The sequence below is a fragment of the Castor canadensis genome, chromosome 10, assembly GCF_047511655.1.
Source record: "Castor canadensis chromosome 10, mCasCan1.hap1v2, whole genome shotgun sequence".
Classification (NCBI taxonomy): Eukaryota; Metazoa; Chordata; class Mammalia; order Rodentia; family Castoridae; genus Castor; species Castor canadensis.
The window spans coordinates 136,760,592-136,785,480 of NC_133395.1; the positions used below are offsets into that span (position 1 = coordinate 136,760,592).

Below are 24,889 nucleotides of genomic sequence, written 5' to 3' on the forward strand. Positions count from 1 at the left end.
CTCTTGGTGTTCATCCTGTTCAGCACTCAGAGGGCCATTTGGATTTCAAAAGGTTTGCACCCTTCTTCAGGATGGTCTGTGACTGTTTCCTCCTGTTTGTGACTGTGCTGTCTGCTCTGATGGTCCTAGTCCACAAATATTCAGAGCTTGTGGACTTATGTTCCATGTCTGTGAACTTTTTTAGAAAAACATTTTTTCATCTCTTTCTCTTTGCCCTTACTGTACATCACAGGGGATTTATTCAAGATCTTTACCTTCCCTTCCTCCCTTCCTCCCTACCTTGTGTTTTTGAGACAGGGTCTTGCTTCGTAGCCCAGACTGTCCTCAAACTCTCCATGCTTCATGCTTCTGCCTTCACCACCTGAGCACTGGAATTTCGGGTATGCACCATCACACTCAGGTGTTTTAGCCAGGTACCTCTGGCTCATGCTTGTAATTCTAGCTACTTGGGAGACTGAGGTCAAGAGGATCATGGTTCAAGGCCAGCCCTGGGCAAACAGTTTGCAAGAACTCATCTCCAAAATAACCAAAGCAAAATGGACTGGAGGTGTGACTTTAATGGTAGAATACCTGCTTTGCAAGTGCAGAGCTCTGAATTCGAACCCCAGTTCCCCCTTCTAGCCCCCCCAAAAAGATTTTGTTCTAGGTTGCTGTCTCAGGCTTCATCTTCATCAGTTCTATTATTTAGTCAGTCCTTTCAATATTTAATTATGGCTGTTTTGGTCAGGCTTCTTTTATTCTGATTACTTTGTCTTATTTTATAAGAATATAAAATATTCTTAAATTACTTTGATATGCTAACTAGTTATTATTAAAAGTTGTCTGTTTTCCCCCTGTTTTTTTTCTTCCTTTTTGGGCCCATTATTTGTTGTTCATCTTAGTCCTTCTTTGTGATGTTTCTGGTTCTCCTTAATTATTTAGTATAGCTATTCTAAATTCAATTTGTGACAGTTTGTATTTTCCAAAGTTGGTCATATGAATATATGCATCCCACATAATCTTTTGTGTGTTTGTGGTCCTGGGGTTTGAACTCAGGGCCTCACAGGGAGGTGCTCGACCACCAGTCCTGAAAACTACTCTGATACAAGCATCTTTCTTCAAAAGGAGTATGTTGTATATGTGTGTGTGTGGGGGGGGAAATGGGGGATTTGCCCACTGTGTGTGAAGGGCTTTAGAACAGCCATTCTTACAAGAGGTTGAGTCTACACCATGGCTTAGAAAGGAGGTGGGATCAGCCTTTTATATCTAAGAGCTTACAGAACACTCTGGGAAGTTTCTCTGGGAAAGGGAGAGAGGCAAGTGTTCTTACCACTAGGGGGAAGATTCCTGCTTAGATCACAGGGGGTGGGGAGCCCCTGTGAAGAGGGATGACCTCATAGGAAGATATCTGCAGAAATGCCTATGAGAACAGGGCTAAAGATTATGGAGTGGAGTGAAGGACTCCTTGGGTCAAGGCTGGAACTGAAGGAAAGGAGCACACAAGACCCATCTTTCTTTTCCCACTGTCCAGAGCAGGGAATTGGCCAAGCAAGCACTCAATCCCACAGTCAGTAGCCCCATCTGGCAGACAGGCCAGCACCTACTTTTACACAAAGAGGTGGCTATACCAGTAGTCTACATACTGAAACACTTTCCTCATGGTTGACCAGTTGCCTGAATCCCTTTTCCTCACTCCCTCTCTCCAATATCCCATGATGTAGCTATGAATGGTTAATGCTAGGCATGGTGGGGGGTTTCTGGAGCCCCTGGCCTATGGTTGACATGTCCTTTGATTGGTTGGTGCCCATGGTGTCCTGATGGTTAAGTATTTTGGATCACACCTGTAGTGAGTCTTGTTTCTGGCAAGGACATCAAATGGGCTGGAATACTGGAACACTGGCAAATCCTGGACTGAGCAGCCAAAAACCCTTCTTGTTGGATCCCTAGTGACATCCTTCCTGTTTGCCAAGGTCCCCGCAGGATTCTAGCCATGACCAGGCAAAGAGATTGCCCCATGAGATGGATACCAGACATCCTTCTAATCCTTATATGTAGGACTGTGAGCTAGTCTTAATTCAATTTTAAAAATAAAGACATCACATTGCTACTAACCCAGTGGTCATGAGGTGATTCATACTGGTTAAGTAGACGTAAGGAATTCTTACTTTTATTAAATTACTATGTACGTCACAGAAAGCTTTCCGGGCTGATGAAAACAAATAATCAGAAACTGTTTTTTCCAGCTCATTTGAACTTTAGACTGATAGAGTAGAAATGCCATGGTTATCTCCTACCTGCTTTGGTTTACTGATATCCCAAATAGTACCTGGCACATGGTAGATGCTTGATAAATGTCTGCTGAATAAAACTACAATTTTAAAGGGTTCTAAGTTTTTGTTGTTTAGATTTAGCAGACGCAAGAAGAAGGTAGCAGGAGCTATCAACTCTATTCTCTAGCTGGCAGAGTGGCTCAAGTAGAGTGCCTGCCTAGCAAGCATAAGGCCCTGAGTTCAAACTCCAGGGCCAACCAAAAAAGAAATCTATTCTCTACACGGAATCATCTAGAATCCCTATCCCTTGTAATGCTGGGAACCTCAGTTAGATCTTAAAAATCAGTGGTTTCAATTTGCAATCTCTGCTTTTGGAGCAAATGGTAATTTAAGCAGTAGACCTCAGTGACTTAACAAAAACTAATATGTCCAAATTGTTCCAAGTTGGTATTTGAGCACTGTTAAGAGTGTTTCTCATTATGAGCTCACCGGGAGATGCTCTGAGCGATGTTATGTGCACTCAGGAAGGGATCTCAAGGGATTTGTGGGTGAGGCAAAGGCCTTCAGACTTGATCTCCTTCTGTCAGATTTCTTCACGCCATTGCACTTGTTTCACATTTTCTGTTTGCTTCCCTGAACCTCGTTAGACATTTCCTCCACATTCATTCCCAGCTGTCTACTTTTTTTCCTCTTTTTGCCTTGAGCCCACAACAGCCAAACCCTCAAAGCAAAACACCCAGAGAGAGCTGGCAGGAGGTTTCAATGCAGTAGGGTTTGGTTGCATTAGACAGTCACATTAAATTAAAACAAACAAAACCACCTCCTTTCACAGTGACTCACCTGCACATTAACTAGTGAGCTAGTCCTGGCTTTTTGTTTGCGTGTTTGCTTTGCTTTGCAGTGCTAGGGATTGAACCTGGGGTCCCAGGCATGGTAGGCAAGTGCTGTACTACTGAGGTACACCCCCAGCCCTCTAGTCATGATTTTAACAATTGCAATTTCTTGAGGACCTATTATGTATGGGCCAGGTATTTTACATACATACATACATGTATAAATAAGGTTAAGAGATATTGCCTTGCTCAGTGGAGTGTGACAGAACATAAATCCCAATAGGACTTATCTGTGTTATATTTAGTTTAGAAAGGCAAGTTTCACAGCAGTGCTTTATTTCATCTTACAAATCTCATTAATAGAAAGTACACATAAACACATGCATATGCACACTTATGTATGTGCATATATACACACAAAAGAGGTTGAAATGTGTGAGAAGATTGTGCAGTTAGGCAAGTTACCTAACTTCTCAGGAACTTGGATTTTACATCTGTAGAGCATGTGAAAGAAATGTGAAAGCTGGCTGGGAGTGTAGCTCAGTGGCAGGGCATGAACTTAGCATGGGCAAGGCCCTGGGTTCAATCTCCAGTACCAAAAAAAGGAGAGAGAGAGGGAGGGAGGGAGAAAAGGAGGAGGAGGAAAGAGAGAAGTGAAAGTTCTCAGAATCAAAATGGGGTTCCTGTCAAATGTGGTGGCACATGCCTGTAATCCCAGGACTCAGGAGTTGAGGCAGAAGGGTTGTGACTTCAAGACCAGCCCAGGCTGCATAGTGAGATCCTGTCTTAAAGACAACCAACCAACCAACCAAAACCAGGAGCTGGCAGTGTGGCTCAAGCAGTAGAGTGACTGCTTAGCAAGCCTGAGGCCCTGAGTTCACACCCCAGTGCTGCCAAAAAAAAAAAAAACAAAGGCAAAAAAAAAAAAAAAAAGGAGTTAATTGTGTCAATCCTACTCCCCCTCCCAAAAAAACCACGAAAACCCAAAACAAACCAAAGACAAAAAAAGGAGTTAATTGTGTCAGTCCCACAAAGATAAAGCCAGGAGGTTATGTGAGAGGGATTCTTCTGCAGGACTGCCTGGTAAGTGACCACCACAAAAGGCTGCAGGAACCACAGCCTGCACGAAAGCCCCCACAGTATAAAAAGTTCCTCTACAGTGATATCTGCCCAGCAACTGTCTGCTCAGCCTCAGGCTGATGCATTCTTATTAATGACTGTCACCAAGAGTTATTGCTGCAAAACCTCTGATGTAATCCTCCTTGTTTTTCTCTTTAAGCCTTCCCCCTGCCTCAACCTCTTTGCACATGACCATGGCTTACTATGGCAGTGTTCCATTAGGCCCAAACAGACACCTCTATGCTTCGGAGACTCTCTCTCTGATTTTGTTGTTGTTGTTTAGTTTGGCCAACAGGAATATTAAAAGTATCCATCACATAGACAAGATAAGAGGATTCAAACAGCAGTCTCTGCTCCCATTGCCTCCATGGAGAGCAGGGACTGTGTCTTTTTCCCCATTTCTCCTACTTTTATCCTGTTACACTAAATTCCTTTCCTAATAAACTTCGCTATTACTTTCACATCTTGCCTGAATTCTCTTGCTGGACACAAGAACAGAGGTAGATAGCTGTGCTAAACTTTCCAGTCACATTTTTGGTGCTCTGATTGGATCTCAGTTGTAATAAATCTTGACTTGGATCTAATGCATCAGTTTCTCTAGGAGATAAGAATGGTCCTCCCTACCACTGTGTAGGTTGAGGAGCCTGTTTGCACTGTTCTGCAAGCACTTTTCTACTGTTTGGGTTCTGACTGCTTTTTCTTCCTTACCCAGCGTTTTTTTCGGGAAGCTTAAGGTTTCTTCTAGATGCTGCCTCTGCCGTTCCTACCAGGTTTCTAAGTGCCAGGTGCTTCCTTTTCCTACCATGTGCTCACTCAGATCTCTGGCTTGATCTTTCTTATCTTTGGGCTTTAATTTCTCATGTGGACCTCTTCCTCTCTCTGACCTGTTGCCCCAGTCTTTTGGACAGGATTGATCTTCTCCCTTTTAGACCATGGCCTTGGAGAAAAGTTTATTCCAAGTAAGGTCTTCTCCTGTTTTTAAGGGATTGCTTTTGTTGCTGGCCTACAGCTCAATCTTTCCAAGGACTCCCCTTTGTGCTATCTTGGACTCAATTATACAAAAATCCCCACGCCATAAGAGACCCTAGTAGATAAAGCAGGGCTATTCCTTGAGATGGGTCACAGGGAAACATAGACACTGGAGAAAAAGAGGCACCAAGGGAGGAATTAGAAAGCGTGCACTACTCTAATTGCCATGGTCCCCAGAGGACACTTTGAAAGGGACTCTAATGGTTTGCCTAGCTCGAGGACCAGGAGAATGGTCTTTCCACAATCTAGGCTCAAGGTTTTGACCCAGGTTCAAGGTTTCAGATTCTTCGGGGGGGGGGGGGGAACAATGATAGATGACACTGGCTGTCTTCCTTCCAGTATGTAGATGCGTGTGTGTGTGTGTGTGTGTGTGTGTGTGTGACATGCCTTCTATTTCTGCAGGAATTATTCCCATTTTAAAACTCAAAGCAGCAAAAGGGACCCTAAAAATGTAGTTGTTTGGTGGACATATGTGATTAAGTTGACTGTAACTTAGAGGGTTAGCTAAAGGATTTTCTACGGTCAAGATTCAATACACCCAGTGCTCTATATCTGTAACGATGAGGCTATCTTAAGAAGTTTGTTTGGCTTTTAGTGATATTTACTAAAAACTGACTTACTGGAGAGATTTTTGTTTTATCAAGGTAATTACTCGTAGGGCTGTTGGAGTGGCTCAAGTGATAAGAATGCTTGCCCAGCAAGTGTGAGACCCTGAGTTCAAACTCCAGTGCTGCCAAAAAAAAAAAATTACTCATGTTCTCTGTTAATTTTTGTTAGAGTTTTGAATACTGAGGAACTGAGTCTAAGTGAAATAAAAGTTCATTTAAGGGTCAAAAAAAAAGGATTTAAATGGTCTCTATAAAGCTGCACAGAGCCTAACACACGCAAACACAAATGAGTAGTTGATGGATATATATATATATATATATATATATATATATATATATATTTTTTTTTTTTTAACCATAGTTAGGTTAGGTAGCAGTTAGCCACGAGTGGTGGGGATATTGCAAAGGAAACTTAAGATGGAGACTTCTTCAAGGTTTCTGAGAGAAAAACACTTAATAGCTCCTGTTAGGATCAAAATAGCCCACCAAGGTCATGGGCTGTCACCAGATGTTTTTGAGTCAATATCAGCTCCTGAAACAACAGATCCTTACTTAAAACAAAGGCCCAGTCCAGTAAACCCTATCCTAGGGTCAGGCAGATCTAATAACACTTTGTCCTTTGTAAATCTGCAGTCTACCCTAGCCTCTGGGACTTTAACCCTAACTGCAGCCCACCAAACCATGACTTGGGCTGGTCGTACTGACAGATTAGCTGAAAGTCCCTTCCACCTCAATAAAAAACCGGTGCCAGGGTAAAAATAATTGTAGTGTTTGTCTCACTCTAGAGAGACTGGGTGCATTACTATCGTTTTTCACTACATTTCTGTGTTTTGCCTGAATTCTTCTTTCACTGGGTACAGAGACAGATACCAGTGCTGACTTTCTGGGAACAATTAGATTATTATTACTCTCACTACTATTACAAAAAAAAAAAAAAAAAAACCAGTCAACAGTGATTACCTGTAGGGAAGTAAGGAAAGTAAGGAGGGAGAGAGAGAGAGAAAGGATGATAATTTGTAGGTTTTTTTTTTTTTTGAGACAGAGTTACTTCTACTTTGCACATATCTATCTGGACTGCTCCGCTAGTGTTACACCAATCATGCACTACTTCTATTGTACATATTATCTAAATGATTTTATTAAAAAATACTTCTCAGCCAAAGATAGCCGAGCACATCTGTAACCCCAGCAATTGGGAGGTTGAGGCAAGAGGATGGAGAATTCAAGGCCAGTCTGAGCTACATAGTGAGACACTGTCTCAAAACAAAACAGCCCCCCTAAAAAAAAGCTCTCCACCCCAAATCTGTTTTCCCAAACGTCTTTATCTTCTACAAGCAACTATTAAAATAATAATGAACCTCTTTTCTTTAATCTGAAAGGTCTATTCTAGTATATCTGGCATATTTTTGACTTCAGAGCAACGTGAAGAACCCGATGTCATGAACAAAGGTTTTTTTTTTTTTTTTTTTCTGGCGGCATGGGATTTGAACTCAAGACCTTATACTTGCCAGGCAGTCGTTCTACTACTTGAGCCACTCCACAAGACCAACAACGTTTTCTTTTGACTGTCGGAATCTGTCTTCCCCAAGCACAGCTGCAGCGCGGACCACCTGCCTAGGCCTTGTGGATGCTGAGGGTGTTTGGGGCGACGTGTCTATCTTGAAAGCTTCCAGCTCGGCTTTGAACTTCACTTGGCCGCCGATGAAAACCTGGAGCATCCCTGTGACTCTTGCGGCCCAGAGGCTCCTGCAGTGCCCCCTGCCACCACCAGCTGGCGCTAAAGCGCAGGGCGCAGGCTGGAGGCGGCGGGAAGCCGCGCGGGGTGCGCGCGTCGTGCATCCTCTCCGCCCGCGTGTGGCCCTCACTGGACCACCCGGGGACCAGTTAGGACGTTTTCGAAAGCTGGCCAGAGGTGCACTTAACACCTCTCTTTTCTCGGCCTGCTTCTCATTCCGTTAGCAAAGGCTGATTTAGGGGTTTAATAAACTCAAACTGAGCCGGACATGGTCCCAGCACTCGGGAGACTGAGGCTGGAGAATAGCGAGTTCGAGGCCAGCATGGGTTACATAGTAAGCCCTTCCTCCTCCCCCAGCCCCAGAGAAAACCCCCAAAACACTAAAACCAAAACCAAACAAAACCCGAGAAGCTGTTGTCCAACCGAGCAGTTTTCTTTTTCTTTCCTTCCTCCTTTCTCCCCCTTCCTTTCTTTCCTCCCTTTCCTCTCCTCCCCTCCCCTCCCCTGCCCTTCCCTCCTTTCATTTTTTGTATGGGGTGGGAGGTGTTGAACTCAGGGCCTCATGCTCTGCCACTTAGCCACATTCCTTTTGTTTTTCAGATAAGAGTCCCCACCTAATTTTTCAAACTGCGACTCTCTTCCCGTCTGCCTCCTGAGTAGCTGGGCACTTTTCAACTGGGCGAATTCCTAATACACACACACACACACCCCTCCAATATCTGGTAATGTCGGGAAATATTGTTGATTGTCACAAGCTGGGGTGGGGTGGAATTACTACCAGCACAGGTGGATAGAAACCAGGGATGCTTCTCAGCTGCCTACTGTGTGCAGTCCAGCTCTGCACACCACAGAATTCTCAACCCAAATGGCCACAGCAAGGAGCTTGAACCTGGTGTGGACACTGCCATGACAGGAGGTGCAATGAACTGTCCTAAGCCATCTGTGAGGATGGCCCTTAGTGACCTCCCAGGGACTGTGGTTGTGACTTTTTCTTAGGAGGGGATGACGCTGATCATTTTCTGGTTAACACACTTGTCACAGGAACACAGAATAGGGAAGTTCCACACGAGGCTGGCACCTCAGCTGAGAGAACAGCACTGTTGAATGAGTACCATGCTAAGAGAGTTCATTTAGCTAGGGGTGTGATTCAGTGATAGGGCACCTGGCCAGGCTCCAGGCCCTGGGTTCTATCCCATTGATGCATCAGAATAAAAACATTTAACTCTCCTTGACAACCCTGGGAGGTGAATATCGTTATTCCTGTTTTAGGCTCAGGGAGGTGGGACAATGTGTCTAACAGAAGAAGTAGGAGAACTGAGGGCTGGGGTTCGGCTCAGATGGTACAGTGCCCAAGTGTGTAGTTCTGAGTTCAAACTTCAGTACTACAAAAGACAAAAAAAAGTAAGAGAACTGAGTTGCAAAGTCATACCTGCTTAACTTTGAAATGAATTCTTTTATCCATCAAACCACACCACTGACTAGCATTCAGATCCATCAAGACACAACAATGACTTTGATGATGCAGGACGACTTTGGGGAAATAAAAAGTTTCTGTTCTATACATCAGAGTTCTTTTCTTAATTTTCTTTTTTGTGGACTGCAGGGCTTTGCACTTCCAAAGCAGGTGCTCAACCACTTGAACCCTGGCTGCAGTCCATAGGATCTCTTGAACTATTTGCCCGGGCTGGTCTTGAACCTCAATCTTCCTGATCTCAACTTCCCAGATACTACAGGTATGAGCCACTGGTTGCCTGTACTCTGTTGCATTTTTTTCACTTTCCTAACCTGCTTTTTTTTTTTTGTCTCAGATAGAACTTGGTTTTTATTTTATTTTTTGTGGTGGTAGAGATCAAGCCCAGGGCCTCAGGCGTGTTAGGCAAATGTGCTACCACTGAGTTGCATCCCCAGCCTTGTCTTCATTCTTTAAAATCTATTTTACACAGAGCACTTGACAGAACGCAGATCCAACTGATTTAAGGGGACAGCAAGGAAGAGACATATAACTAGAATTTGGAACAGCTTCAGACCTGGTTCGTTCAAGATGGTCCAGTAACAATAGCAAGGACAACGAAACCCCAAATCATTTGGAGCCCTATTTTTACAAAATAGTCACGTCAGGGATTTTTAGTCATACTGATGACTCTTGTCTTGGTGTTTTGTGCTAGCTGATGTTTCTTTGTTTCTTTTAAATACTCAATATCATAGACTATCAACAGCTAACTTAAAGACAGTTAGGGAGAGAGGGTAGATGGGAAGTCTGTACAACCTGCTCAATTTTCTCTAACTTTAAAAGTCCTCTGAAAAATAAAGGTGTTTTTTGCTGTTGGGCATTGGTGACTCATAGCTGTAATTCCATCTACTCAGGAGGTGGAGATGGGGAGGATCTTGGTTCAAGACCAGTCTGGATAATCAATCAGCAAGACTCCATCTAAACAAATGAGCTGAATGTCGTGGTGTGTAGCTGTGGTCCTACCTTCAGAGAGGAGTAAACAGGAGGATCACAGCCTAGGCTGGCTAGGCCAAAACACAAGACTCTTGGAAAAATAACTAAAGCAAAAGGGACTGGGGACATGGCTCAAGTGGTAGAGCTGCTGCCTAGCAAGCTCAAGGCCCTGAGTTCAAATCCCAGAGCTGCCAAAAATTTAAAAAATCCTGCTGTTTGACTGACTTGGCCAAATGCAGGAATGTACTGAGGCAGAGGCTTGTGTGCTGTCACTTTAAGGTGCTACTAGGCTGATAATCAGGCCAGAGGGAATCTGTGCGATAGGTCATAACATTTTATTCTTTGGGCCTTAGACAAATGCAGACCTCATAAAACAGATGCCTGAGAGATGAGATTCCAGGATCCCTATGCTGACTGGCTCATTTATTCAAAATGGTTTCATGTTTTAAATATATTGTTTGAACTCAGGGGCCTGCACTTTAAGCAGGTGTTCTGCCATTTGAGTCACGCCCCCAGCCCTAAATGGCCTCGTTGATTTAAGTTGAAATGGTTCTTGTCTAGGAGATTACATTCTTCCTCTGTGCTCTTGTTTTCTGATAGCTAGAGACTGTTTTCTTTGTTTCTTTTTTTTGCTGTGTTGGGATTGAACCCAAGGCCTTTCACATGCTAGGCAAGTGCTGTACCACTGAGCTATACCCTCAGCCCCTCTTCTGGACAGGTAAACTAGCAGGGACTTGTCCAGCTCTGAGGCCACAATTTCACCATACTTATATAAGAGTTGCATGACAAGCCAGGCACGAGTGACTCATGCCTGTAATCCTAGCTACTCAGGAGGCAGCGATCAGGAGGATCATGGTTCAAAGCCAGCCCAGGCAAACAGTTTGCAAGACTCTATCTCGGAAAAAACAAAACAAAACAAAACAAAAAAAACCATCACAAAAAAGGGCTGGTAGAGTGGCTCAAGGCATAGGTCCTGAGTTCAAACTCCAGTACCGCCAAAAAAAAAAGTTACACAACAAATACAGAGGCTAGTCTTATCTCTTGTCCTGTCATTCACCAGTCACAGTCCCATGGCACTGTGATTCCCAGACCTCCTCCATGACTTGTGAATGGGCCCCATGTGTCTGAGTAAGCATGTGATTCTGGAATTCCTATTCTTTTAAGTTTTGACAAAGTTCAAAGGGAATAGTGCAACCACAGCTCTTTGTGCAATACTGAAGTGACTTCAGTGGAAAAACTTCCTCAGGGAGAACTTGATCCCGATTTTACAGATGAACAACTGGATTGTTAAGCAGATGTCCTCAGTCACTATGTTCCAGAAATAATAGCTAGCATTCAGTGAACGTCGGTGCTGTCTAGGCTTTGTTATGGTGCCCACCTGTAATCCCAGTACTGGGGAGGCTGTGGCAGGAGGATTTTCAATTTGAGGCCAGCCTGGCCTACATAATGAAAACTTATTTCAAAAATCAAGAACACAAAAGAAAATGTTCTGCCCTATATACATGTGTATATCCCTTTAAAAATATGTATATCCCTTTAAAAATATGTATATGTCTTTAGTGAAAAAGTAAAGTGTTGAAATCAATCATTTCAAAGATGCAGGATTAAAAGTGTAAAGAGCTGGTTTACTTTTATTATACCTCTCTATTATTTGATTTTTAAAAAATAATCATCTTGTGCTTTTATGATAAAAATAATTTATAAGCTGGGAGCTGGTGGCTTACGTCTATAATCCTAGCTACTTGGGAGGCTGAGATAGGAAGAATTTCAGCTCGAGGCTAGTCTGGGCAAAAAGTTTGTGAGACCCCCATTCCAACTAATATCTGGTGTGGTGATGCATGGCTCCTCATCTCATCTATGTATGACAGGAAGCATAAAATAGGGTCTTGCTTTTTGCCTGCCTGGACTGTGATCCTCCTATCTCCAAAATAGCCAGAGCTTTTAAAATGGCTCAAGTGGTAGCCCACCTGCTGAGCAAATATGAATCCCTGAATTCAAACTGAAATATCACAAAATTTTTTTTAATTAAAAAAATTTTTTTAAATGGGAAACTAGGATCAGCAGTTGAAAAGTGGTTTTTTATTGACTAACAGTTTCAGAAGTGGAAAGAATTACAGTAACTGCAGACTGAAGAATGATCAATTCCTCATTTTAAAATTAGCTTGGGCAAGATGTGGTGGCACAGCCTGTAGTTACAGCACTCAGGAGGCTGAGGTAGGAGGATTCAGAATTTAAGGCCAGCCAGGGTTACATAGTGAGTTCAAAACCAGCATGGCTACATGTCAAGACCCTATTTCCAAAAAAAAAAAATTGGCTTGAGCTTGGGATGTAGCTCAGTGGTAGAGCACTTGGTGACAACATGAGGCCTGGGTTCAATCTCCAGCACCTCAATATAAGTAGACAAGTAAATAAATAAAAATGAAATTAGCTCATCTATTACTTGTTCACTGTCTGTCTCGCTAACTTTTAGCTTCTGGAGCTTCTTGGCAGTCCTTGGTGTTCTCTGACTTACAGCTGCAAAACTTTAATCTCTGCCGTGCTTGTCACATGGCGTTCTCCCCTTGGGTGCCTGAGTCTCCTCTCTTATGCTGCATCAAGAGTCCACCTTAGGCTGGGCACCAGTGGCTCACGCCTATAATCCTAGTTACTCAGGAGGCAGAGATTAGGAGGATAGAGGTTTGAAGCCAGTCTGGGCAAATAGTTCAGGAGACCCTATGTTGAAAAAAAACCTTCACAAAAAAGGGGTGGTGGAGTGGCCCAAGCAGTAAGAGCACCGGCCTAGCAAGCGTGAGGCCCCGAGTTCAAACCCCAGTGCCACCAAAAAGAAAAGAAAAGAAAAAAGGAGTTCACCTTAGGCAGGGTGCCAGTGGTACAAGCCTGTAATCCAAGCTATTCTGAAGGCAGAGATTAGGAGGACTGTGATTTGAGGCCAGTTCCTGCAAAAAAAAAAGCAAGAACCTATCTGAAAATATACACCCAACAGAGAAAAGGGCTGGTGAATGGTTCAAGGGGTAGAGTGTCTTCCTAGCAAGCTTGGGTTCAAACCCCAGTGCTGCCAAAAAAATAAAAAATAAAGAAAAAGTGTGTGTGTGGGGGTCAACTCATTCCAGTATGGTCAGAACTGATGGTCTCTGTAGTGACACTATTTCCGAACAAGCTTATTCTGGGGAGCTAGGACTCAGTAAGTCTTCTTTTGGGGAGACAGGAGAGGGCCACAGGTGAAGCCAGAACACCTTCCCACAGGCCATTCTCACTGCCTGGCTTCCTGCCCCACGGAATGCAATGTGAGCTAGGCCTGCGTGCCATGCTTGTCTGCTCATCCACGCTTCCTCCTGTCCCGGCCTTCCTGGTGGGTGCCAGCCATCGCGACCATCTTCCTGTGTCTCTTCTTTCTTCCTAGAACGCACTGCCACCCACCGTGGCCGGCTTCTCCTTCTCACTTCCTTCCCGCCACCTGACCCTCCCTCCATTCCTGCTGGGTCTTCCTCACACCCTGCAGGGCTCCCCACCATTCTGCCTTGCACTTATCTGTTCACCCAGGGCCTCCCACATGCTAAGCAAGTGCTCCACCACCGAGCTGGGCCTTCAGCTCAGGGATTTTTTTTTTTTTTTTTAACATTCAAAATCCTTGCAGATATTTTGACATAAGTTTAAGTTAAATAACATTTTGAACAGGCAACCCACTTCCATGGCTGAAAAGTCTAAGTGACATAAAGACGTTTCTAGAGAACTCTTGTTTCCTTTCTGCCCACCCTCATGTATTTTCCTCCCATAGGAAATCAGCTTTCTTATTCTACCGGTATTTTCTTACGCAAACACCATATATTTGCCCATACGTACACTTTCCATATCAGTTTAGAGAGAACTTCCTTTTTATTTATTTATTTATTTTTTACAGTCACATAGCATTCTCCTAAGGACACATCTAGTTTATAGTTAACAGTTTCCCTGTCGATGAACACTCGTTGATATTAGCAAAATGTAGGACAGATCTCTATTTTTTTTTCCCCCTGCAGAGCTGGGGATGTTATCCAGGGCCTTGGGTATGTTGGGCAAGCCCTCTACCACTAAGCCACATCCTCAGAGCTTTGCTTTTTTGAGACAGGATGTCCCTATGTAGCTCAGCCTGACCTGCAACTCTCCATCCTCCTGCCTCTGCCTTCCCAGTGCTGGGATTATAGGCAATGCACCACTTTCCTGGCTCAGGAAATTTTATTCTATGCTGAATCTCCCAGAGTCTTGTCAGAGTACATTGTCAGTGAACACATAGAAAAATGGAATGCATAATTGAATGAATGAATGAATCAGTGAACGAACCAATGACGGAGGAACCAACAGTGAAGGAGTAGTATATATGCGGTGCGGCGGAGGTTCCACCAGGTGGCGCTGCAGACGGCGGGCTCACCTGGCCGGGCGGTGCGCGCCGCTCTTGCCGTGGGCACTGACGGCGGCGCGGGCCGAGCGTGGGGGGTAGGGCGAGTCATATGACCCACTCGGCTTCCTGGCTCCGGCCGCCGCCGTCTTCCCGTGTCCGCCCGCGTCGCGCCGGGGCCCCGAGGAGCCGTTGAGGGGGTGGGGGGGTCCGGGCCGAGGCCCGCTCGTGTGGAAGTCCTCGCCGCCGTCGTCTGTCTGCCCTCGTGTTCGTCTTCCGTCCGAGCCGTCAACATGCTGGCGCTCATCTCCCGCTTGCTGGACTGGTTCCGCTCGCTCTTCTGGAAGGAGGAGATGGAGCTGACGCTCGTGGGGCTGCAGTACTCGGGCAAGACCACCTTCGTCAATGTCATCGCGGTGAGCACCGGCCCGGGGCTGGGCGGCCGGCGAGCGGGCGGGCGAGCGAGCGACTCCGCGAAGGCCCGAGCAAGGCCTGCGTCCCCCGGCGCGGCGGACGGGGACGGGACGGGAGCGGGGGCCGGGACTTGGGATTTCCCGCGTGTTGGCGGCGGAAGGTGTAGCTCTGGGGTCAGCACCCTGAAGGGTTAACGCCGTTTAAGTTCTTTTCTACGCTGCGGAGGCTTGGCTAGGGTTAAGTGGAGCTCGTTGCGCCTTTAAAGCGCTAGGGAGTTGGGGGTGGGGGTGGGGGTGGGGGTGGGTTGCGCTTCCCCCAGGTTCTAATCCAGGGCGTGGGTGGGTTAACTCCTCTACCACTTTCCCGGGAGTTGGCGAGTCGGTCGTTCTTGAGAGAGCCCGAGAATGAAGGACCTCTCTCAAGTTGCCACTTGGGATGGGGAGCCCCATTGTGACAGCAGGAGGGCCCTGTGGGCGCCGTGCTGAATTCCGAGGGCAGCTTGACCCCTCCCATCCAGTCACTGTTTTTCAAGTCCTCCGAGGGTCGAAGATCGGGTTTGATTGCCCACCTCGCTGGTTTAGAAGGCGGGGAGGGGTAGTTCTGCCTAGTCCTTGCACAAATCCTTGTTCTTTATTTTTATTTGTTTATTTTTGGGTGGAATTAGGGTTTGAACTCAGTGCTGCTTGAGCCACACCTCCAGTCCATTTTTGCTGTGGTTATTTTGGAGATTGGGGTGGTGGGGGGGTGGTCTCACGAACTATTTACCTCAGCCGGCCTTGAACCGCAGTCTTTCTGATCTCAGCCTCCGAAGAAGCTAGGATTACAGGCGTGAGCCACAAGCGCCCCGCCCCTGCTGTTTCTTAAGCGAAGGAGGAAGAGGTCTTTTGTTTTTCCAGCGCTAATGATCTTAAGCGAGTGGGCAAGGTGGACCTGCGGTCAGTGCATAGTTAACCATCTTGCAAAAGAGATTGGTCTTTGGAGGATTTTTCTCACTTGAAGAAAAAGGAAGGATTTGTGCTGGAATATAATTAATGTCAGGCTCAGGAATGGGGTCTCTGGGAGGAAAATTGCTCAGAGAACTTACATACAGTGTGGTGGTTATTCAGCAATGTTGAGTAGAAGGATGGTTATTCAGTTTTGCTTTTTTTAATTGGTTGGGGTAGGAATACGAGCGGAAGATTTCTTGTTAGTGTTTATTCAAGAGCCCAGAAGTTGTTGTGATTAAGGCTTAGGGCTTGTCCTTGCCCGGGATGAGCTTTAGAACTGCTCTGAAGAGATGACAGTAGTTCTTCCTCCTTTTAGGTGACTGTTGAAATCCTCTTTAACAGGGGACTAGCTTGTCCAACTGGTTTGGTTACAGGAATGATTCAAACACGGCTGCCATGCTGGAGAAAATAGGTTAGCTTGTGACTCTTAGTCCTTGCCCTAATAGAGCAGCAGGGTTGAGTAAGATGTAGAGAAAAAGATTAGCAGACATCTGAACTTCTTTTAAACAGTATTGCATATGAGTATAAGTATTTGTCATTTGACTCCTTGTAATGTTTCTTTTGTAGTGCTATGATTTTTCTTTTGCTTAGAATGATTATAAACAGGTATATAAGAATGGAACTCATATTTAATGACACAAAACGAATAAGAAAAAGCAAACTTCAGGTGTTGTATTTACGGTAGGTTTTTTTATATGATAGGAAAAGGTGAGGTTTTAGTCTGAGTGCTGTATATTTTCCTTGAGATAAGAATTGGAGTTAACTTGAAAAGCCCATCCCTTTGACAAGAGTGAATTATAGTGTATATAGGTATATCAGTGAAATCAGTTGTTTGTTGTGGAGGAGTAGTTGCATGGAAAATCTTTGAGAGACTTCCTGCTAATTTTTATTCGTTGTTTTCAGTAGACAGTGTAGCTTAATAAGCATGAACTTTGTAAGCAACCCTGGGTTTGAAATCTGAATCTGCCACTTAGTCACTTGTTTCCTCTTGTAAGTCCTTGTTTTCTCATCTGTTTAGATGATATGTTTCGTACAGCATCGCTGAGGACTAAATTGAATGAAAAATGTTAAGTGACTAGGGTAGATAAATGGTACACTCATTTGCTGCTTAAACAAAAAGATAATTGAGAAGGGAATCTGCTGGGATCTTTTCCTTTGAATCTCAAGATGTATACAAAGGTGGGCTGCAGAGTTGGATTTATGGTTTGTGGAAAGTCACATCTCCACCTTCTTTTGCTGTAGGCTATTCTACTGAAGAACAGCAAAACTTCTGCAACTCTGTCAAATTCACAGTGACCCAGTGGGTCCACTATTAGTATTACACTGTTCTTTTGGAATTACAAGGATGTGGATAGGTTCTGTTAAGAAAAAAATTTAAGATTTGTTTAACTTGTTTTACTCATTCCACATTGTACACATATATCAAAATTGTACCTCATAAGTATATAATTAGATTTGTCAATAAAATCAATATTTAAAAATTCTGGACTGTAATTGGTGGTGGCCTTTAAAAAATGCTGAAAAGGATATCTCAGGGAATTTCTTTTTTTTTTTTGAGATTTGTGTATCCCAGGCTGGCTTGGAAGTCTTCATCTTCCTGTCTCAGCCTCTTGAGTGCTGGGATTACAGGCATGTAATAGCATGCCTGTTCCTGTCAGTGATTATCATAGAATATATTGAGGGTGAGGAAAAGGTTAGTGATTAAAGGATTATAGAATTAGAAAGAAATAATGTATTTAAAATAGTAACTGTAGCCTTGCCTTTTAAAAGATTTACTGCACAATTCTTTGTATTTTATATAAAATGTGTGACTTACAGAAACAGAAGTACAGCTACATTGAGTTCTGTGTTTCCCTTTTATAAAGCTGGCCATTTATTCAGAGCCAGCAGTTTTTTCTATATGCAAAGTTTCAGGTGAAGCCAGTTTTCTTTTTGTGAAAATCAGCTTTTTCTAAATGATAAATTTAAGTGTCACTATGTTTACCTTAAAAGTTAAAGATATAATAGAGTCATTTAACTTACAAAATTTGTGAAGCTGAATTTCTTATGTGTAGGGTTTGGTCCAGTTCTAAAAGATTAGGCTGTTTAATTACAGAGATATTTAGTCTTAAAATAATTATTCTTACGGGCTTTAAAACTGAAATGATAGCTCATTTTATCTAATATTTTGTTGAGACATTGATACACAAAGTGCTCTCTTTTGTTTTGGGCATTATAAAAAGAACTACCACTAGCCTTTAGTCAGAAACAGTGTTTAGTTACAAACACCACAAACCAATTTGTGTTAGGATATAAAATAATGCCATTGCTAACCATTCTGACAGTTATTGCACCATAAGTCTTGTGTAATATATGTTGCGTAATCGTTGGGAGTTTATGTATGTTCTAGTATAGTTACTGGGAAATATGTAATAGAATTTGCCAAAATATTGTAGGGTAAACTTTATAAATACTGTGTATTTTAAAAATGGATAGTGTTATAAAAATTTGTCTACACTTGTGCTTTTTGTTGTTATTTTTTGAGACAGGCTCTTGCTATGTAGCTCATGCTACCCTCAAAACTTGTGATCTTCCTGTCTCAGTCTCCTGAGTAGCAGGGTTACAGATGTGCGCCTCCATACCTGGATTACACTTTTGCAAATTGTAACCTGGAAAGGTTAATCCATGGAAAAAAAGTTTATTACTGCTGAGAATTAGGAAAAGAAAATATTTGGGAAGATTACAGAAATGTGAATCTAGAATCTTTTTGTTGTCGTTAAATCATCTTTTTAAATTAGCATCATTAATTGTACAAGGGGGTTTCATTGTGATACTTCCATAGACATGTACCATGTACTGGGAACAAGTTCGCCCCTCTATTATGCTCCTTAGCCATCTTCTCTTCCCCTCCCCCTTTTCAAACAGTATTTAGTGGATTTCCTTATGTACTTCTCTCCTTAGAATCTTTGTTTCATGAGACAGGGTCTTGCCATGTAGCCTACACTGTCCTCAAACTCACCATCCTCAGCCTCCTGAGTGCTAGGATTATAGGTGTGTACTACCCTGTCCTGCTAAGAGTCATTGTCTTTTTAAGTATTTGTAGAAACCTTAATCAAGTAGTATTAATTTTAAAGATGTGACTAGGAGATCCAGAGAGGCTAAATGAAATTCTAAAAATAGTATAGCAGAGATGGGATTAGAACCCAGGGCACCTGGCTCTTAAAATTCAGCTGAGGTTAGAACCATAGAGCTTTGAATTAGGACATCTTAAAACTTTATAAAATCTTTTGAATTTAAATAGCATTTTTATTTATTATTTTTGCAGTGCTAGGGCTCAAATGTAGGGCCCATAGCCGTCTAGGCAGGCATTCTACTGTGGTGTGTTATGCCACTAGTCCTTTGAATTTATATAGCGTTTTTAAATATAGACATCTTAAGCATGAGCTTTTGGGGGCCATTATATAAATGGACATGAGTTGTATATATATTACAAATATGTTATTGTATATACTGACATGAAGTAGGGGAAGGGGTGATGTAGGAAGTAGGGTGGTGGGAGTCATATTTAGAATTTAAATCTGTGTGGTAGTCATTATTGTTGAACTACCTTTAATATATAAAAAAGCAGAAATAACTGAGTTTTGTTCCATGGCTTACTTTAATTACTTTGGAGTGAGAATGGCAAAAACGTTTTTAAAGAAAATATGCTGTGGCTCACGTGTAGATGTTTAACAGATCTAAGATTTGAGTGTAGAAGCAGCCTTCAATGAGTTGGTCTTCATCTGTAGGTTCAGTTGTAGAACATGGGGCATCCTGCTAAGGATCACCTGTCTTCAAAGTTCTTTACTTGCCATTTCTTCTGCCATTATCTTTTCCATGTAGATTAAGACTCTTGAAAGCTAAATGTTCTCATTAAGAACATGTTAGAGTACAACAATCCATTTTAAAGAGCTGTTTCACAATTTAATGGACCTTTTTTTGTTTTGTGGAACTGAGGTGCTTTGTGTACTGTTTTCTTTAATCTTTTTGCTTGTAACTATGGTGTAAGCATTTTTCCATGTCTGAACCTTTTTAGTGCCTTCGTAGTTTATGTATTTGGTCATTCCTCCTTATTAGTGTTTGAGTAGTTTCCAGGGTTGTTTTGTTGTACCTCAATTTGGTCTGAATTTCCTGAGTGTGTTCCAGAGTTGGCATTACTGGATCAAAAGTTTGAACATACATCACATCAAATGACCAAATTGCTTTCTAGAAAATACACGTTTCCACTGAGCTGTTCTGAATTGGTTTCATACGTAAAGTTGGATTTCAGCCAAGTAGTGCATCTTTTAGTAAAACATATTTCACTGATGAAGTAAACTAGTAGTACTTTTAAACTATGTTATTAGATAATTGCCGTTTCTATGATGAATACATTTTAAGAAGCTCCTATTTGCCTCAGCAGCCCGCACGATTGATAGTATAGAAAACTTAATTCTTTTTTCTTTTTAATTGAAATTTGCAGGCAAATAATGTAAGTATTATATTGCAAATTTGTTGTTAATTTATTGGTGTTGTACATATTCTACAATTCTGATATGCTTCCGTGCAGTCCTTATTTAACCCCTTTTACCAGTACCACCAATTAAAAAAAAACAAAACTGAGAGCTAGACTCCCTAAGTACAAATAGCGATTTCTTCCACTTGTGTTATCTTTCTCAAGCTATTTAATCTTCATTGTATTTCCTTTCGTGTAAAATGGGAATAAAGTAGTATCTCTCATAGAGTTGTCATGAGTTAATAGGTACATTTGAACAGTGTTCAGACAAGACACATAGGAAGTGTCTATATTAGTTACTTTTGCATCTCTGTGACTAAAATACCTAAGAGAAACAATTTAAGGGGAGGAATTACTTATTTTGGTTCACAGTTTCAGGGTTCACTCCATGGTTTCTTGGCAGAGCATCATGATAGCGGGAGTGTGTGGGTGAGGCTATTCTAAACTGTTTTTTCTTTTAAACTGGGATTTTGCACTGAGCGCCTCCAGTTTGCTGTAGGCAGGCACTCCAGCACATGAGCCATGCGTTCAACCCTGTTCTTTACTTCCTGGCAGACAGGAAGCATAGAGAAGAGAAATAGGAAGGGGCCAGGGATAAGATATAGCCCCCAAAGATATACCCCCCATGTAACTTACTTTCTCCAAGCAGACCCTACTTTATACCTTTTACCACCATCCAATAAATACCATCATACTAGGAATCCAAAATGGATTAGTCCATTCATTAGGTCAGAGCCCTCTTGAGCTGACCATGTTGGGAAACACCATTACAGACACTCCCACAGGAGTGGTTTACTATTTCTCAATCCAGTCAAGTTGACAATTAATTTTAATCATGACAGTGTCTCATGAATGCTCGTTCATATTTCAGAATTGAAAGCATAATGATGAGGTGGGGGTTCTGGAGTCAGTAGGTTTGGATTTGAATATTGTCTTTGCCATAAATCACCTTTATAAATATCTCTGTGCTTCAGTTTTTCCTTCTCTGTAAAATGGTGATGATCATTAAACTGCCTCTCAAGTACTGAAAATTAAATGAATGTATGTAGACTGCTTAGCACAGTGCTGGCACAGAGAAAGCCTTGAATTAATGGTGACTTGCTTGCTTGATTGGCTTTTTATGTTCAATTCCTGCTTAGATTGCATTGATTATATTTTAAATACTAGTAACTTTTGTTTAGGAAGTAAGTCTTTTTTTTTTTGTTCAGGTCTTGAAGTTTTTGAGCATGTTATAATTTATCATGTTGGATTTAATTAACAGCACAGATGGACTGGTGGCAAGAAATCTTTTAGCCTCTAGAGTGGCTGGTAATTTTTTTCTTTTCATTTCCTTTATTGACTAGACTGAAATGTCAGTACAATATAAATTTAGGTTCAGAGAGTGGGTATCCTGATTTTGTCCATAATCTCAGTATTTTGTGATGAACCAAGAAGCACACATGTATGGTGTTTCCTCACATGGCATGTTCCATGGCTCTCAGCTGTAACATATCTTGTTAGACCCTGCCACACATGTTGGGCCTTGTGGGAGCACAAATCTTCCTTAGGTGGGCCTTTGACACTTCTACGGAAGTACCCTGCTCAGGAGGGGCCTCCTAGTTTTCTGCTCCCATGACCACAACTCTCACTAGATTGATCAGTGTTGCCATTCTGATAGGTCACGGATAGGTCACACAGAGTGAAGCTTCCTAGGGCTAGTGGAGTATGTGTGTGTGTGTGTGTACACACGCTGGGGACTGGAGGATAGAACCCAGGGCTCATGCATGCTAAGCAAAGCACTTTACCATTGAGCTACACCCCCAGTCTCCCCCCCACCCCCGCTCCTTTGACCAAACTCAAGGCCTCCTACATGCTAGACAAGTGTTTTACCACTGAGCCATGCTCCTTAGCATTCACTTACGAGTTTTAAACCTGAAGGATATATGTTATTTTTAAGTTTAAGTTTGGATTTTTCTTAGGTGCTAAGTAAGCATGTAGATACTGTTAGACTCAGAATATAATTTTATTCTACTCAGATTACATGCTGATTTAGTTATTTTTTGAGGTACTGGGGTTTGAACTCAGGGCCTCCTTGCTAAGCAGTCACTCCACCACTTGAGCCGCGCTCCCAGCCCCACATACTGGTTTTTACTGTGTTTTTGAAGACATAAAGTGTGATCCCCAGCCCTCATATTGCAGTTATGCTGTTTACCTGCTTAGAGACTCACTTAGAGCAGTCTAATATGGGTTTATAATGGTTAAAGTGTCTGGGGGCTTGGCTCAAGTGGTAGAGCATCTGCCTAGCAAGCAAGGTCTTGAGATCAAATATCAGTACCTTTAAAGAAAAAAAGAAGAGTTGGGGGGGAGAGGGAGGGGATAGAGTGGGTGGTAAGGGAGGGGGTGGGGCCAGGGGGGAGAAATGACCCAAGCCTTGTATGCACATATGAATAATAAAAAAATAAAAATTAAAAAAAAAGAAAAAAAGAAATGACACTTTATAATGCTTAAAATGCTTAAAGATACCAGTTCATTTTGGAACATGTAAAGATTGCCATAGAAACTAGCCAGGAAATACCTATATCACCTTTATTTAATTAATGAAACATTTGACTATTTATAAAGTATCTTTATACAATGCATTGTATAATTTTGGTTCCCTGGTTAAGTAGGTATTCATTGGCTTATATGAAGTTTAAGTGACACAGCTGTCAGATGGTTCTGGAATTCAACTCGGACTTGTAGCCTGAAGTTTTGTCCCTTGAACTAGGTGAGCTGTGATGAGTTTGGACTCCTTACCTACAGACAAATCAAGGAGTCTTGGTTTGCCACTTAATACAGCTCTTCCAAGTCCTGTGACTAAAACTAGCTTTGAAATTGGATATGGCCTCTTGTTGTTTTCCATATTTATTTTTAGCTTCTTTTGGCTTTTTGTTAGGGAATGTTTCATGTTAAGTTTACTGTATTAATTGTTTAGCACAGTCCTAGATTGTCCTTCTTAGGGACACTTGTAAATTTTAGTATTGTTTTTGGGAGGTCGTGGAACAGGGGCTTAAATTTGCCAGTGAAAATTAGCAAGATGGTTGTGGGGAAAAGGATGAAGCAAGAAGGCCTTTGTTATAAATGTTTGACTGTGTTGATAATATATAATGACAGGCCATAGTACTGTTTTTGGCCTGCTATAGCTCCTTTTTCCTTAGATGGTATTGTTTTACTCATTGTTCAAGTTCCAGATCTGTGAAGCCTTGCCCCAAATCTTCTTTTAGGCAGAATTAATTACCCCTTGCTTTGTGTTTATGGCACTTGTTCAGAACTGTATTTGTGCTAATTATCTGTTCATCTGTCTCTACTTCCAGACTAGAATCTCTTTCATTATTTATATCCCTTAAATGTAGTTCTGAGCCTGACTCAGCAGGTGCTCTGTAATTATGGACTTAATAGAGGGAAGCAGTATAAGGTAGTGTTTGTTTTTTTATTTTTTTATTTTTATTTTTGGAGAGACTGTCTTTCTTTTTTTTATATCTATGGTTTTTCACTTTTTTTTCTTTTTTCTTTTATTCATACATAAGGTAGTGTTTAAATACGTAGTGTGCGACAGGCCTGAATTCAGATCTCAAATTCTCTGAGTTCTGTGGTTATTCTCATCCCTGATCCACTCCTCAAAACTATAGTTTCCTTGTTGGTGCTATAGTAATGAGAATAGTTATGCCACAAACTCACGGTGAACTGAGAGTGAGTGGTCCTTAATTGGTAACCATTATGCAGTTGATGTGATATTTGGGGGTTAGGGCAGAATGTGTTCTACCTAGATGGTGGAGGAAATGAAACCCTGTACCCCTGAGGTGAGTACCAAGATTCATGTTCAGATGGAAGTTTCAGGAAGAAAGCACACTGTGCACAAAAGACCAATTTCTGGTTCTTGGTGGCTGGGGGTATTGACACAGGGTCTTGATATGTAGCATGGGCTGACCGTGAATTTGATCCTCCTGCCTCAGTCTCCCTGATGCTGGGATTACAGAAATGTACCACCATGCTCAGCTAATTTCTGATTCTTTTTGTTTGTTTTTTGAGATAGTCTTATTATGTAGCCCAGGCTGGCCTTGAATTCATGGTGGTCATGCCTCAGTCTTCCAAGGACTAGAATTTTATAGGCATGGATCACCATGCCTGGCCTGAATTTGATTTATTTTCTTTTTTTTCTCTCTCTGTACTGGAGCTTGAACTCAGGGCTTCTTCACACCTGCTAGGCAGGCCCTTTACCACTTGGAACCTCACTTTCAGTCCATTTTGCTCTGGTTATTTTTGGAGATGAGGTCTTACGAATGATTTGCCCATGCTACCTGAAACCATGATCCTCCTGATCTCAGCCTCCCAAGTGGCTAGGTATGAACCACCAGCACCCGCCTCTCTTTTTTTTTTGTTAACTACTCCCAAGTAGAAAACTAGCAAGCAGAGTTAACCTAATTGCAACCTGTGAATTCACCATGTTGTTTGTATTTTGTTGTTCAGCAATGAACTGACTTCCTACTTCTCTACAAATAATGAACTTTGCATATCTGTCAGCAAATAACTCTCAAATACCTGAGGCATTATACTTAAGCAGTAAATAGTT

At 42.4% G+C, this 24,889-nt stretch overlaps 1 protein-coding gene across 2 annotated transcripts in view; it reads left to right on the plus strand.

Moving 5' to 3' along the window:
• The first annotated feature begins 14,499 nt into the window (after positions 1 to 14,499).
• Arl8b (ARF like GTPase 8B) overlaps positions 14,500 to 24,889 on the plus strand; it is a 42,612-nt gene continuing 32,222 nt past the window's right edge. The window contains exon 1 of one of the 2 annotated variants that reach the window (XM_074044287.1): positions 14,500 to 14,804. In XM_074044287.1, coding sequence (XP_073900388.1) covers positions 14,682 to 14,804 — 123 coding nt within the window. In that variant the 5' untranslated portion in view covers positions 14,500 to 14,681. The remainder of the gene's footprint in view (positions 14,805 to 24,889) is intronic. The other variant, XM_020184078.2, reaches the window with a different exon arrangement.